General features: G+C 50.1%; 1 protein-coding gene across 1 annotated transcript in view; it reads left to right on the top strand.

Annotated features, from left to right (window-relative positions):
- Positions 1-7,176: 7,176 nt before the first annotated feature.
- The window catches only part of LOC141989683 (uncharacterized), a 36,238-nt gene continuing 26,227 nt past the window's right edge, over positions 7,177-17,187 (top strand). Inside the window, 5 exon segments of the mRNA XM_074956618.1 lie at positions 7,177-7,295; positions 7,847-8,187; positions 8,795-8,851; positions 10,375-10,491; positions 15,919-16,834. Of these exon segments, the coding sequence (XP_074812719.1) occupies positions 7,177-7,295; positions 7,847-8,187; positions 8,795-8,851; positions 10,375-10,491; positions 15,919-16,834 (1,550 nt within the window).

The following is a 17,187-nucleotide window of genomic DNA, read 5'->3' as shown; positions in this document are numbered from 1 at the left end:
GCTCCGTTTGTTGCAAGGGCCCCAAGTGGCAGGACAAGTGAACGGTTCTTACCTCCAGGAGGTGCATGGGATCTTCCATCTGAGCCTCAATGGGACCCATGTTGCTTGGTTTGACAGGATGAGATGACCTGTTCCCACGGCTCCCTGAGCTGGGCTGGCTGAGGGATATATCTGTGTGAGAGACTGGGACAGAGCCTGAAAGACAGATGTGACAATCAGGGTAGGGTTCTCTCAACTCAGGGGGAGAACAGAGGGTCTGAACCCCAGAGAATAAGCATTGGAATCAACTGATTCATTGAAGAATTATTGTGCCATACGGGTACATCATGGATTGGTAACTGGTTAAACACTGCTCTGCACTGACTGCCCTGACCACAGGTGGCCCAAGGGCCCACTGCACCCCCAACTTAGCAGCTCCAGCTACCAAGAGAGCAAGAACCAGAGGCCTTCCTGCTCCTGGCACAGAGGAGTAGGTTGATGATCTACCTGGATGTGAGTGTTGGCCTTCCCCATGTCATGTTTTACGAAGCTATGCAATAGCAGAACGGAGACTGTTCTAAAGGAGAGCTACACATGAAGCAGCTCTGGGTTGCACTGATGTACTGTATCGATTTGAAGAACAGAGATATTTGCAAACTAAACCTTTAATATGGTGTTTTGGGGCTCTTGTGATAATATCAGCACCCAATCATTATGTCAGGAATCAGTTCTAATTTAACCATATACAATTATTTCCCCTCTGCATTTGAATCCGCTCTCTCTGCTGGATTTACAAGGAAAGCTTGGTACTCTTGGGCATCATAAGTATCAGAAATCTCATGCTAACCCTCCTGAGGGCTATGATGTCTCTCTTCTGGTATCTATAGCATCACAAAAAGAAAAGGAGGACTTGTGGCACCTTAGAGACTAACAAATTTATTTAAGCATAAGCTTTCGTGAGCTACAGCTCACTTCATCGGATGCATTCAGTGGAAAATACAGTGGGGAGATTTATATACATAGAGAACATGAATGGGTGTTACCATACACACTGTAAAGAGTATCACAGAATTCTGAACATGGGGCATCAATAGCAAAGCTGGAAAAACAGGTATTGTGGCAGGAGGGGAGTGGTTTGAAAGAATTTTTGGAACGTAAATTAAAACAGATTTCTGTGCTCAATCTCCTGTGCCCAGCCCAGTGAGCAGAGACGTTCCAGTCACCTATCTGAGCCTGCCTACAATTCCATTTTCTCTTTACAGTTCACTTTTAACTAGAGATGGGCCCCAAACTAGGACACAGAATCCAGACCACTCAGAAACATGAGGAAAGTCAGATCTAGGTGCAGATTTCAACTTCACAGCTCAGGTTTCTTTTTATGGTGGCCCATTTCAGAACTCAAATCCCAACACTATTGTGAAGTGACTTGCGTTTGGATCTGAAGATTAGGAGCTTGAATTTGGATCAAAGCTTCACAACTGACCCACTTATGCTATTAACGTTACAAAGTTGAACTGTGTGACTTTCCAGTTCTTAATAATATATTCTTATAATATATTCTAGCATTAAGGCCTAATCCAGCAAGCTCTTAAGCATATGGTCAACTATAAGCATGTGAGTAGTCCCACTGAAATCAATGGAACTGCTCAAGTGCTTGGATTTAAGTTCATTCATGTACTCTGCTGGATGAGGGTCTTAAGAAAAAATGAAATAAAATGTTGTCAGTTTCAGGGGAACTGCACTTGTATTCCCCTCATCTTCCCATTGCCCTGGCCCCCGCTGCCTCCTCACCCACCTCCCCATTGCCTTGGCCCCACTCCCCACCCCCAGGCCCTGGCAATCCCCTCTTACCCCTTCTGTCTTCCCCATGCACATCCCCATCATCCTGGTTCCCTGCTGCTTCCTCCGGTCGCCCCAGCCATCCACTCTGGCCCCGATGCCTCCCCCAGGCTCCCCAGCCATCCCCACATTGCCCCTGGAGTGTCCAGCTTCCCGCGGGCTCCCCGAGCCTTGCTGTCTACCCCCCACCTCCACATTTGCCCGAGCGTCCTTCTGCAGTCAGCCAAGCACACCAACACTGTTCTCACCAGCCTGGATTATCGCAGTGTGAACCCAACACACTCCCAATCCCAGATTTTCCCTCAGAAATGTATGTTCTGTCATGTCCAACCCTCTCCCAGGCAGTCGAGAAATGCTAAATTCGTTATTCCTTTAAAGGGAATAACATACACCAGTTCATTTCCATAAACAAAGTTACTCCGACATGTTACTTAAACACACTGGGTTTAAACACACTTAAACCACAAATCAAGTTTATTAATGACAAAGAGATTTTAAGTGAGTACAAGCAATGAGGCATAACAGTGAGAAATGGTTACAAGAATAATAAAAATAAAACGCTGTCTAGTGCCTAATTGAACTATATTAATTAGATTATTGTGAAAACAAACTAGGCCTCCCCTCTGATCCAGTCTGGCTATTCCCGATGATTTAAGTCAGTGGCTCTCAGCCTTTCCGGACTACTGTACCCCTTTCAGCACTCTGATATTTTTTGCGTACGCCAAAGTTTCTCCTTACTTAAAAACTACTTGCTTACAAAATAAGACATAAAAATACCAGTCGCCCAGCACACTAGTACTGACAAAATGCTGACTTCCTCCTTTTTTCCATATAATTATAAAATAAATCAATTGCAATATAAATATTGTACTTATATTTCAGTGTATAGTAATATAGAGTGGTATAAACAAGTCATTGTCAGTATGAAAGTTTAGTTTGTACTGACTTTGCGAGTGCTTTTTTTGTATCCTGTTGTAAAACTAGGCCACTCTCTAGATGAGATGGTGTACTGCCTGGTGTACCCCCTCAGCATACCCCCAGGGGTATCTCTACCCCTGGTTGAGAACCACTGACTGAGTGATTTGCCCAAGGTCAGAGAGGGACCAAGTGGCAGAACTAGGAATAGAAACCATGAGTCCTGTAGTCCAGCCCAGCACCATAATTACAAGCCCAGCCTCGCTCCCTCATTCAAGGCTCCAAACGCCCCGTTTTAATATATTTGTATCTTGTGATTTTATAGAGTTCTTAATGAGGTTTTATGATGTTATTCCCTCATAATCACTAAAATGGTGATTATCCAATATGGAGTCGGACACTTAATATGGTGTCTCTTTGCCACAAACAACAAGACTCCATCTTGTTTCAGCTGGGGGGTGGTGGTTTTGCGCCGTTTTGAACTTTGGTGGGAAACGGCACCAAACAGGCCACAATGAACTGGTTCTGTAACTGACTACCTCAGTCTACCTCAGGTTTTCCTGTCACAGAACCGTTAAAAGGAACTGCGTGACGTCACCACAATGCTGTCCATCACAGAGGCAGCCAAGCACAGTGGCGTTCGCGTGGTCCCCAGATCACGGATCAGCGAATCCTGAGAGACAACTCATCCTCATCCATCCCATCCGCGTACCTGTCGCATCCAGGATTCCTGGCCGTACCCCTGTCATTGGCTCCAAGTCCAGCTACAGCACGATCCAGCGTTCCTCCCTTCGGGCCATCACCAGGTCTGGGGGTAGTAGGTCCTGGGTCCGACGCACTCCAACACCCAGCCTGTCCGGAGAAAGCATCTGACAGCAGCAGGACTTTAGGGGATTTTATCATTTTTGTTTGCTTCAAGCTCCTTGTATTGCGATCCCAGTTTGCTTAGGTTTTATGACAGTTGTGTTTCCTTTTCCCCTTTTCCCCAGTTATTGTAAACCAACCTTCATACACTTACCTTTTTTTAACATAAGAATGGCCATACTGGGTCAGACCAAAGGTCCATCCAGCCCAGTATCCCGTCTACCGACAGTGGCCAATGCCAGGTGCCCCAGAGGGAGTGAACCTAACAGGTGATCAAGTGATCTCTCTCCGGCCATCCATCTCCACCCTCTGAAAAACAGAGGCTAGGGAGACCATTCCTTATCCATCCTGGCTAATAGCCATTAATGGACTTAATTTCCATGAACGTATCCAGTTCTCTTTTAAACCCTGTTATAGTCCTAGCCTTCATAATCTCCTCAGGCAAGGAGTTCCACAGGTTGACTGCGCGCTGTGTGAAAAACTTACTTTTCTTTGTTTTAAACTTGCTGCCCATTAATTTCACTTGGTTGCCCCTAGTTTTTATATTATGGGAAGAAGTAAATAGCTTTTTCTTACTCACTTTCTCTACACCATTCATAATTTTATATACCTCGAGCATATACCCCCTTAGTCTCAGTCTTAGTTGACCTTCTCTGAACTTTTCTAATGCCAGTATATCTTTTTTGAGATGAGGAGACCACATCTGTACGCAGTATTGAAGATGTGGGCGTACCATGGATTTATATAAGGGCAATAAGATATTCTCCGTCTTATTCTCTATCCCTTTTGTAATGATTCCTAACATCCTGTGTGCTTTTTTGACTGTCGCTACACACTACATGGACGTCTTCAGAGAACTATCCACGATGACTCCAAGATCTTTTTCCTGCTTAGTTGTAAAGAAATTAGCCCCCATTGTATCATATGTATAGTTGGGGTTATTTATTCCAGTGTGCGTTACTTTACATTTATCCACATGAAATTCCATTTGCCATTTTGTTGCCCCCTCACTGTTTACCCCTTTCTCCAGATCATTTATGAATAAGTTGAATAGGATTGGTCCTAGGACTGATCCTTGGGGAACACCACTAGTTACCCCTCTCCATTCTGAAAATTTACCATTAATTCCTATCCTTTGTTCCCTGTCTTTTAACCAGTTCTCAGTCTATGAAAGAATCTTCACCTCTTATCCCATGGCAACTTAATTTACATAAGAGCCTTTGGTGAGGGACCTTGTCAAAGGTTTTCTGGAAATCTAAGGTCACTATGTCCACTGGATCGCCCTTGTCCACATGTTTGTTGACCCCTTCCAAGAACTCTAATAGATTAGTAAGACCTGATTTCCCTTTACAGAAACCATGTTGACTTTTGCCCAACAATTTATGTTCTTCTACATGTCTGACAATTTTCTTTTTATTATTGTTTCAACTAATTTGCCCAGTACTGACGTTAGACTTACCGGTCTGTAATTGCCGGGATCACCTCTAGAGCCCTTTTTAAATATTGGTGTTACATTAGCTATCTTCCAGTCATTGGGTACAGAAGCTCATTTAAAGGACAGGTTACAAACCATAGTTAATAGTTCCGCAATTTCACATTTGAGTTCTTTCAGAACTCTTGGGTGAATGCCATTTGGTCCCGGTGACTTGTTACTGTTCAGTTTATCAATTAATTCCAAAACCTCCTCTAGTGACACTTCAATCTGTGACAATTTCCTCAGATTTGTCACCTACAAAAGACAGCTCAGGTTTGGGAATCTCCCTAACGTCCTCAGCCGTGAAGACTGAAGCAAAGAATTCATTTAGTTTCTCCTCAATGACTTTATCGTCTTTAAGTGCTCCTTTTGTATCTCGATCGTCCAAGGGGCCCCACTGGTTGTTTAGCAGGCTTCCTGCTTCTGATGGACTTACAAAACATTTTGTTATTACCTATTGAGTTTTTGGCTAGCTTTTCTTCAAACTCCTTTTTGGCTTTTCTTATTACATTTTTACACTTAATTTGGCAGTATTTATGCTCCCTTCTATTTACCACAAAAGGATTTGACGTCCGCTTTTTAAAAGATGCCTTTTTATCTCTCACTGTTTCTTAAGGCTCTTTTTTAGTTCTTTTACTGTGTTTTTTAATTTGGGGTATACATTTAAGTTGGGCCTCTATTATGGTGTCTTTGAAAAGTGTCCATGCAGCTTGCGGGGATTTCACTCTATTCACTGTACCTTTTAATTTCTAATTAACTAACCCCCTCATTTTTGTATAGTTCCCCTTTCTGAAATTAAATGCTATAGTGTTGGGCTGTTGACGTGTTCTTCCCATCACAGGAATGTTAAATGTTATTATATTATTTTGGAACACCTATCTGTCTCTGTCCTCTTTCCTTGCACTACACTGGAAGGAGGATGAGACCAACATCACCAGCTGCTTCCACAGCGATAGACGCTGATACCAGGTACAAGATCCTGCGTCCTGTGAAGGGGGAACATATAGGTTTACAATGGTTTTCATTTTTCCCTGTAACACCTCGGCATGGTCTGGTCTGACCCAGAGAATTCAAAAAGGCTGCAGCCCATGAGCCCAGCTGGCAGGACGCAGCTACGTACCCTTCCCTTGATGGCCACCTCAGTGGATGCTTTGGTCAAGACCATGCTCCGGCACTGCTCAGTGAGGTTGGCCAGGTTGGTGTTGATATCAGGGTTGGGTCCCCCTGCTGCAAAGGACAGAGATGGAGCGTCACAAGGGAGGCACAGCTGGGACCCCACTTGAGGGCAGTCCTGACTCCCAGCCCTCACTGCTTTAACCCACCACGATCCACTACCCTCCCAGAGCCAGGAATAGAAACAAGGTGACCCCCCTGCTGTAACCCACTATCCAATTGCAGAGGTAGCGATGAGACCCAGGCATCCTGGGGCTCCTGGTGACCCTCCCTGCCCCAAATTACCTGTTCCAGGGCCCTTCCCCTCTTCAGCCACCGTTAGCTGTTATCTTAGGCCGCCTGAACCACAGAGACTGGGCTGCCCCCTCTTATGCGAAACATCTGCGAGAGATGGGGAGAGACTCAGCCACCGTAGGGGAGGTGCTGTGAAACAAAAGAAAGGTCCAGTGGAGAAAGGATGAGAAGGGGAGACTCTACCCCTCAGACCAGCATCCTCTCCTCCAGCAGCCAAGAAGGATGCTGGCCTTGGGTTAACAGAGGTTAGGGGGTGCTGTGGTTAGAGGCAACAGGGTCAGTGCTAGTGGGCAAGGCTGGGCTGGCAGGGCTCTGTAGCCACAGCCTCTGGCTGGGCCCTGTCAAGTCCTGGGAGGCTGGGAAGTCTCTGTAATGCCCCCTCTAGCTGCAGCGGGGCCTGTGGGGCACGGGGAAGCTGGCAGGGCTCCGTAGCACTCCCTCTGGCTGGGGCTGTGTCACGCACAAGATCCTTCCCTTCCTCCCCCCCACGATAGCATTGCGGGTAAAGCGCTGCAGCATGGCGAGCTTCTGGAAGAGCTGGCTGCACTCGGTGTCCCGCAGGCCCTTGATGTGCTTCACCTTGGACCATTTGTTGTGACGGGCTGGGGGGGCACCTGAGGTGCGCAGGGCCCGGCACAATGAACGGGGGGCAGGGGCAGCTGCTTCAGTGCCAGCACCGAGGCCAGAACATGGCATCTGATGGGGCACCTGCCCTCCCCGGGGCGCTGGGAAGGGACATGGGTGTGATCCCCTGGAAGTAACACACACACCAACATCACACAGCCAGACCCTTGTCTTACTGTGACACACACACACTCCACAGTCACGTTGTGATCTGTAAACCACTCACATCACACAGCCTTCCTGTACCACTCAGACCCACACCCCAGACCCAGCCTGGGGGGGATCTCCTCAAATACACACACCAACCTCACACAGCCTAGCAACAGGAGAGTGGGTTTGTGTGGGGGGGAGGTGAAGAGAAAACCTGGATTTGTGCTGGAAATGGCCTAACTTGATTATCATACACATTGTCAGGAGAGTGATCACTTTAGATAAGCTATTACCAGCAGGAGAGTGGGGTGGGGGGAGGTATTTTTTCATGCTTTCTGTGTATAAAAAGATCTGCTACACTTTCCACAGTATGCAGCCGATGAAGTGAGCTGTAGCTCACGAAAGCTTATGCTGAAATAAATCGGTTAGTCTCTAAGATGCCACACGTCCTCCTTTTCTTTTTGCGAATACAGACTAACACGGCTCTTACTCTGAAATCTAGCAACAACCACCACCCACCTGCCCTGCTCCCAGCTCCCCACGGCACAGCGGGGCCCCGCGCACAGCCCAGGGGCGGGGACCGGGCTGCCCCGTTACGGGCTCCTGCCGCCCGGGGAACACGTGCCGCGAGCGCCCCCAGCGGCCAGACTCGGGACCCAGGCGTCCGGGGGCGGGGGGCTGGGCCGGAGGGTCGCTGCGCTGGGGCCTCCCCCGGCTGCTGGAGCTGGCGGCGCAGGCGCTGGGGCCGGGCGGGGAGCGGGCGGGAGGCGGCCCCGGGGAGGCACCAGCCGCGGGGCGGGAAGTCGCTGCCCGGGCGGAGGAAGCGGCCGGGGCCGGAGCCGAGCCCGGCGATGGCTGCAGCGGGGCCGGCGCAGGTAGGACGCGGGGCGGGGACTCCCCGGCCGGGCACTGGCTGGTCCCGGCTGGGGCCGAGGGGGGCCGGGGCCGGGGCCGGGGCCGGGTCCCTCCCGCGCTAGTGACCCCGGGGCTGGGGGCTGCCGCAGCCGGAGCGCTGGGGCCGGGGAGCGGCGCTGGGGGCCCCGGGCCGGGCGGACACGCGGAGCCGGGCCGAGGAGCCCCGAGGCGGCCGAGCCGGGGCCGGGAGCGGGGCCGAGCACAGGCCTGGGGCGGAGGCGGGGACTCGGGCCGGGGGAGGAGCCTGGTCCCTGCCCTGGGATTCGGGCCCTTCCCAGCGCCCCGCCCCAGAGCCCCCTGGGGAGCCGAGGGCGACTCCTGTCCCCGGCCAGCAGGGCCCGAGTCCCCGGGGGGCTGTGCGGGGGGGTCTCCCTGGGTCACAGCTGCTGGGCTGGGGGTTCCCCGGGGGCCGCTGCCCTAGAACCCGCGTCCCCTGCTGAGAGCCCGGGCTGGGGCTGGAGCGGAGGGTGCTGAGTGTGTAACGCTTGTGCCAGCAGCTGCGGGTGGCGTTTGAGGACGTGGCTCTGTATTTCAGCCGGGAGGAGTGGGAGCTCTTGTCCCGGCCAGAGAAGCAGCTGTACCGGGACCAGATGCTGAGGAATTACCGGGCCCTCGTTTCCTTGGGTAAGGACCAATTTATCTCTACTCATAGCTGTCCAATGTCTGTGTTCCCTTGATGCCACCCCTGGCATGTGCCACCCCATGGCTGAGTAGTGTCAAATGACAGCCTCTTTCAGTTCGGCTTCCTGTTGAAGAACTCAGGGCTACAGAGCCTGGGGCTAATCTTAGTTGTAACTTGTTTACTTGCATTACCTACCTCACCTCAGTCGTGGTACAGGGCTGGTTCCAAACAGCACATGAGCAAATAAGGGAGGAAGAAAACTCTTCTTCTGCTTGTTACAGCTCCCCACCTCCCCAAAAAGAATGAACATCATAAACTTAACAACCGTGCAGTTGACCAATACTTGCATCCTAAGCAAAAGAACTGATAAGTCTGTGTAACGGTGACACCTGGTGACACCTGCCGTGTCTAAGTCCCCAAAGCAAATTGAGACGGGTCATAGACATTGCTGCTTCAGAGTATGAACTGTACTTGCCTGTTGGGAGACAGGAAGAAATTTCCTCTAAGGAAGGTTTATTTCATTACTCTCCTGCTTGGGATCTCCTGCGCTTTCCTCTCAAGCGTCATCCGAGATTGGGGCCCCATCATGCCAGGTGCTGTGCAGACACACCTTGACTGAGATCGGGGTCCTGTTGTGCTGTTTAGCTGTTAGCACTCAAGAAAGAGAACTCGGAGTCATGGTGGATAGTTCTCTGAAAACATCCACTCAATGTGCAGCGGCAGTCAAAAAAGCAAACAGAATGTTGGGAATCATTAAGAAAGGGATAGATAATAAGACAGAAAATATCATTTTACCGCTCTATAAATCCATGGGACGCCCATATCTTCAATACTATATGCAGATGTGGTCGCCCCATCTCAAAAAAGATATATTAGTATTGGAAAAGGATCAGAAAAAGGCAACAAAAATGATTAGGGGTATGGAACGGCTTCCGTATGAGCAGAGATTAATAAGACTGGGACTTTTCAACTTGGAAACGAGACAGCTAAGGGGAGACTGAGGTCTATAAAATCATGACTGGTAGAGAAAGTAGGTAAGGAAGTGTTGTTTACTACTTCTCATAACACAAGAACTAGGGGTCACAAAATCAAATGAGTAGGCAGCAGGTTTAAAACAAATAAAAGGAAGTATTTCTTCACACAATGCACAGTCAACCTGTGGAAGTCCTTGTCAGAGACTGTTGTGGAGACCAAGACGATAACGGGGTTCAAAAAAGAAGCAGATACATTCATGGAGGATAGGTCCATCAATGGCTATTAGCCAGGATGGGCAGGGATGGTGTCCTTCGCCTCTGTTTGCCAGAAGCTGTGAATGTGAATTCAGGAAATGGATCACTTGATGATTACCTGTTCTGTTCATTCCTTTTGGAGCACCTGGCACTGGCCACTGTCAGAAGCCAGGATACTGGGCTAGATGGACCTTTGGTCTGACCCAGTAGGGCCATTGTTTGGTCTGTACCAACATATAAATGAGTCCCTGTCCCCAAAACTTCAGTAATGAAACTGATTCTTTCCCCCCAAACAGGCTATTCAGGTTCCACACCAGATTTAATCCACAGAATTGAGATAGAGGAGGCAGAGCTCTGGATCCGGGATGTCGAGGACTCCAGGGAAAGCTCGGGGCCTGAGAGCCCCTCCCAAGGTGAGTCATCATAACCCAGTCTATGGCGGTTCAATGACAAGACGGGACACAGCTTTTAGCAAGCAAGCGGCTGGTCTGCTAACAGGCTTCTGCCTGTCAGCTTTCCACCTTCCCCTTTATTCTCTCTCTCCCCCCGCGCATTACATTCTCCAACAGATAAAAGGAATACACTGGCTTTGTTTAACATTCTTATTTACCAATTTCTATCTACCGCATTCCTTGCTCTCGGGCCTTGAGCCCAGTCCTGAGAGGCTTCCCACGGTTCATGTCATTTGGGCGAGATTCCAAGGTTGATGCCCTTGAGAGGAGCTGTGTGTGCACAGATCCAGCACAACACTCCGGGTGTGCCCTGAATGTTGCCAAGCATATGAACCTTGTATGAATCCTACACCCAGTCCCTTCTGATTTACATACCTGCTAGCGGAGGGCTCCTTCATGTAGAAGGCAAAGGCCAAGTGAGATGCACTGGCTGGGAGCAGAAGGGAACAAATGGAGACTGGGAATTAGGGGCCAGTGTTTATCTGGAGGGGAATGAACCACTGGGAGAGCTCCTCACTGGAAGCCTGTCAGTGGAAATGGGGTGTGACTTTCTCAAAGCTTTGTTCTTGTTGAGCCAGGAGGTAGGAATCACGGGGAGGAGATTCTTTGGCTGGGATAGGCAGGAAGCCAGGCTGGATGGGCACAATGAGCCTGTCTGGCCTTGATATCTGAATCCTGGAAATCTTAGAAACATAGAATTAGAAGGCACCTCAGTAAGTCATCTAGTCCAGTCAGTCCCCTGCACTGAAGCAGGACTAAGTATTATGGAGTCCATGCCTGACATGGTCTTAAAAACTTCCCATGATGGAGATTTCACAACCTCTCCAGGTAATTTGTTCCACTGCTTAACTACCCTTACAGTTTGGAAGTTTTTCCTAATGTCCAACCTAAATCTCCCTTGCTGCAATTTAAGCCCATTACTTCTTGTCCTGGCCACAGTGGATAAGAACAACAATTTATCACGCTTCTCTTTGTAACAACCTTTTATGTTCTTGAAGATTGTTATCAAACCCTTTCTCCCCCTCCCCCGCCCCCGGCCGTCTTCCCTTCTCCAGACTAAACAAACCCAATTTTTTTCAATCTTACCTCGTAGGTCATGTTTTCTAGACCTTTAGTAATTCTTGTTGCTCTCCTCTGACCCTGTCCAGCTTGTCTACATCGTTTCTGAAGTGTGAGGCCCAGAACTGGACACAGTATTCCAGTTGAGGATTCACTTTGTTGACTCACTTAGTTTGTGATCCACTATAACCTCCAATGGTTTTCTGCAGTACTCCTTCCTAGGCAATCATTTCAATTCCGACCATTTCTCCATTTTGTCAAGATCATTTTAAATTCTAGTCCTGTCCTCTAAAGGGCTTGCAACCCCTCCCCAGCTTTGAATCATCCATAAACTTTATGAGTGCACTCTCCATGCCATTGTCTAAATCATTAATGAAGATACGGAATAGAACCGGACCCAGGACAGATCCCTTTGGGATGCCACTCAAGATACCCTTTCAGCTCATTAGAGAACGATAAGAACCACTCTCTCAGTGCAGTTTTGCAACCAGTTGCGAACCCACCTTACAGTAGCTTTGCCTCGGCTATATTTCTCTAGTTTATTTATGGGAAGGTCATGTAAGACAGTATCAAAAGCCTCACTAAATTTGAGATGTGACATGTACTGCGTCCGCCCAGTCCAAAGCTTGTTACCCGTCAAAGAAGGATGTTAGGTTAGTTTGACATAATTTGTTATTGACAAATCCATGCTGACTGCTAGTTATTACTTTATGTCCTTCTAGGTGCTCACAAATAGAATGTTTGATTACTTGGTCTATAACTCCCTAAGCCAAAGGCCTTAGCCTAAGAACAGGGCCTCAGACTGTCACAGTAAGAGAAGGCCCTTACACTGGCAGACAGTGATTTTGATTCTTTCTTTTATACCTCTAACTAGCCAAGTGGTAAAAATACACCTAAATTCTTAGAGTATAGGCCTTTACAGACAGGCCTGAATATCTATATCCTAACAGTGATGAACTTGGAAGAGATGTGGGGTGATGGATGTGATGGGTTGGATCACAGAAACCCCCTTGGGGTTGCCAACTGATGTGCCAAGGCTACTTCTGAACCTGCTTTCCCTGCCCTGGCAGCTTGGGACTTCAGTGCCCTGCCTGGTTTGAGCCAGACCCGCTAGCCTGCTGCAAACCCAGACCCAGGTCTGAACCACGCCCCCTAACAGCTGTAGGCTTAAACTGAAAGCAGCTTAAGAAGTGTTCCTGTCAAGATTCCATACCACCATTAATGGTCCACACTTTGCATAATTACAATAGGCCCTCAGAGTTATATATTATATTTCTAGTTTCAGATACAAGAATGAGACAGTCATACAAATAGGATAAACACATTCAGTAGATTATAAGCTTTGTAATGATACCTTACAATGAGACCTTTTGCATGAAGCATGCCTCAGTTACATTATAGTCACACTCATTAGCATATTTTTATAAAATCATATAGAGTGCAATGTCACAGTGGATTTGAGAGACGCTGAGGGAAAGAGAGAGGTCTCTGTGGTGGGGGAGCATATGGGGACTGCATTTCCCTAGTGGGTAGGACTTTGCAGCAGGATTCAAAACATCTTATTTTGGTTCTAGAAGTGAGTCACTGTAACTCCCCCATGCCTCAGTTACCCCACCTGTGTAACGGAGAGGGCACTGGGGCTGTGAGGATAAAATATGTGTGTGTCAGTGGATCTGGCACTGGGGGGCAGACAAGCACCTGGGTAGAAAGACACTCCTACTGGTCCATAGACCACAACACCTTCTTCTAGGCTTTCTGCACCTCAGAAAATCATACCGAGGCAGGGGCGTCCGAGAGATTTTTCAGACGGGCTTCATGCCTCTGCCCCTCCTGACTCAAGTTGTGTGCGCTGGTGTTCTCTGGCCCTGGGCACCTGCATCCAGACATAGCTCAGACAGGCAAAAACCTGCTTGCAGCCTGGGAGAACATCCCCAAGTCACTGGCCCTTGGCAGAGAAGGCGCTGTCCTCTCCAGGTTCCCACCCCACCCCCTCTCTGCCACTTCACATCACACGTGACCTCTCAGACTGGAGAAACATGTCCCCGGCGAGCAAGAAGAAAGCTGGGAATGACTCAGGGCAGGATCAGTCATGTACGATGAGTGCGGAGGACGCCATTTTGTAGAGCAGGTCTCCAGTATTTGCAGCGTTTCACTGTAATGCTCTAAAACTGCCCCACGTGCCAGGCAGCTGCTGCTGGGGGCACGAACGCACATGGGAGCCAGAGGAAATTATCCTGTGTAGCACGACTTGGAGTATCCTGGTGTATGGGCTGGGTGTGAGGGAGAGGGGGTGGGATGGCCTTTGTCACATCCCCCTTTCCTCCTGCTCTCTCAGTGGCACAAAATCATTGTCACTTACATTGCTTCAGTGTCAATGCTTAGCACAGCCCTCAGCCTTAACATGGTCTGTGACAGTCTGTAGATCAAAGGCCTGCTGGGTGGCAGCCGTTCACCCCTTCCAGCTCAGCAGTGTCACTGATTGTCTTGTGACACAATAGAGACCTGTTTTTCAGGTTACATCACACAAGAGTCCAGGCCCTGCACCCCTCTTCCTGGGATTCACTGAGACTCTCAGCCAGCCAGTAAAACCGAAGGTTTATTGGACAACAGGAACACAGTCCAAAACAGAGCTTGTGGGGACACCCAGGACCCCTCAGTGAAGTCCTTCTGGGGGAGCAGGGAGCTTAGACCCCAGCCCTGGGGTTCCCTGTGTTCCTCCACCCAGCCCCAAACTGAAACTAAACCCACCGAGCAGGTTCCCTGCTGCAGCCTCCATCCACATTCCTGGGCAGAGGTGTTACCTCCCCCTCCCCCTCCTGGCTCAGGTGACAGGCTCTCAGGTCTCCCGTCCCCAGGGCACATTCCCAGGTCAACACTCCCCCCTCCCTGCTGCGTCACATCGTCACAGCAGCGTTTCACTGTAATGCTCTAAAACTGCCCCACGTGCCAGGCAGCTGCTGCTGGGGGCACGAACGCACATGGGAGCCAGAGGAAATTATCCTGTGTAGCACGACTTGGAGTATCCTGGTGTATGGGCTGGGTGTGAGGGAGAGGGGGTGGGATGGCCTTTGTCACATCCCCCTTTCCTCCTGCTCTCTCAGTGGCACAAAATCATTGTCACTTACATTGCTTCAGTGTCAATGCTTAGCACAGCCCTCAGCCTTAACATGGTCTGTGACAGTCTGTAGATCAAAGGCCTGCTGGGTGGCAGCCGTTCACCCCTTCCAGCTCAGCAGTGTCACTGATTGTCTTGTGACACAATAGAGACCTGTTTTTCAGGTTACATCACACAAACCCTGAGTGACTGGTCATCCCCTCAAACCTCCCCCCAACCCTCTTGAGGTTTTAGTTTAGTTTTGCACAAAGAGTGAAACAGGCTCAGGGTAGATGACATCTTTAGAAGGAATTCCTTGAAAAGGACTCACTCCTGCACAGGAATAAGCTACGCTGATGTGAGCAGCTTTATACCAGTCTCAATGTGTCCACGAGGGGATTGTAGATCCTAAACTGGTTTCAAACTAATATAGTTTAAACAGAGCAAATACTGGGGAACAAGAGACGTACTGTCGCCTGTTTTACAGCACAGAACCAGCAACGTGTAAATAAACCCCTCTGATGGAAATAAAACCAAAATCAGTGAAAACAAAACCCGGATCCTGTGTGTTAGCACTTAGTTCTGGATGAGGGCCCCGTTGTGCCAGACGCTGCCTGTATCCTGGGCAGGCTACAATTTAAGCATCGAACAAGACCCAAGAGGTGCATGGCGCACGTGGGAGCAGGTGCTAGGTGCTGCACAAACAGCATAGGGTAGAACCACCCTGAGTCAGGCTGCAGATTTGTGTCAGCATTTCCTATCGGAAATTACGGAGCAGTTGTAGTAAATTTAGTAAAAGTCACAGGTCACTAAATGTACTGTGACCGCTCCATGATTTTTCACAAAACCTGCCCTCCTCCTCGCCCTGCCCAGGAACCCTCCAATACTGCAACCCTAACCGCAGGCTGATGCAGAGGCGTTGAGGCAGGCTGGAGAAGATATGAGTGGCAAGTCCATTCACTGAACTTTGCCCCACCTCCCCCACCATCATGACTGGGGGCGGGGGCAAATCTGAGCGGCACTGTAAGTCCGCAGGCCAGGTCTCAGTACCCAGAGCGAGGCTTTGGGTCCAGCCCTGTGGGACAGGAGCCACCATTGCTGGGTGAGGCACCCATCCAAAAAACAGTCACAGACAAATGGGGAAATCGCTCCATCCTTGAAATTTTTCCTTCCTTGACAAACCTGTAGCCTTAACTATGAGCTAACACTGGGATTGCCTCTGCTCTCTCCAGCAGGGCTCGGGATACTGGGGGGACCGAGGACACCGTCTGAGTGTGGGGAGAGCGCGGCAGGAACGCAGGATCCCACAGCCCACAAAAGGATCCATGCACAGGACGCAGTCCGTCCCCCGAATAAACTCAGCCAGAGACTCCCCATGGGCCGGTGTCCCTATCGCTGCGCTGACTGTGGCAAGAGCTTCAGACAGTCCTCAATCCTGAGAACACACTGGTTTACGCACACTGGGGAGCGGCCGCACCACTGCTCTGACTGCGGGAAGAGCTTTGCACAGAGCTCACACCTGAGAGCACACCAGCGCACGCACACCGGGGAGCGACCGTACCACTGCTCTGACTGCGGGAAGAGCTTTGCACAGAGCTCATACCTGAGAAGACACCAGCGCACGCACACCGGGGAGCGACCGTACCACTGTGCTGACTGCGGGAAGAGGTTTTCACGGAGCTCACTCCTGAAAAGACACCAGCGCACGCACACCGGGGAGCGACCGCACCGCTGTGCTGACTGCGGGAAGAGGTTTTCATGGAGCTCACTCCTGAGAAGACACCAGAGCACGCACACCGGGGAGCGACCGCACCGCTGTGCTGACTGCGGGAAGAGGTTTTCACGGAGCTCACACCTGAGAAGACACCAGAGCACGCACACCAGGGAGCGACCACACCACTGTGCTGACTGCGGGAAGAGGTTTTCACGGAGCTCACACCTGAGAAGACACCAGAGCACGCACACCAGGGAGCGACCACACCACTGTGCTGACTGCGGGAAGAGGTTTTCACGGAGCTCACACCTGAGAAGACACCACAGCACGCACACCGGGGAGCGACCACACCTCTGTGCTGACTGTGGGAAGGGCTTTGCACGGAGCTCAAGCCTGAGAAGACACCAGCGCACACATCAGGGCGCAGCCGCATCATTGTAACGATTCTAGTAAGAACTTCAACAGAACCAGTGCACTGATCAAGCACCAGTGCACGCACACTGCCGGGGAGGACATTCCGATGCATTGGCTGAAGCAGGAACTTTGCTCGGGTCTCCTCCTTGCTATCACATCGGTTCATTCACAGCCGAGAGTGGCCAAACAGCTGTGCTGTCTGGGGCAAGCACTTTGCTAGATTGGCCAACCTCTCAGCACCCGGTCATGCACCCCAATGCCCTTCTGCCACCTGCAGGGCCTCAAGGGCTTCTGGCAGTCAGTGGGCCTGACACAGCTCCAGCAGATGCAGGTCAGGACATAGTCCTGTCCCCAGGATGCCCAGCAGAGAGATGGG

The sequence above is a fragment of the Natator depressus genome, chromosome 6 (genome assembly GCF_965152275.1).
Source record: "Natator depressus isolate rNatDep1 chromosome 6, rNatDep2.hap1, whole genome shotgun sequence".
In the NCBI taxonomy this organism is placed as follows: Eukaryota; Metazoa; Chordata; order Testudines; family Cheloniidae; genus Natator; species Natator depressus.
The sequence above is the reverse complement of the archived record's forward strand: the minus strand, read 5'-3'. Positions and strand labels throughout refer to the sequence as shown.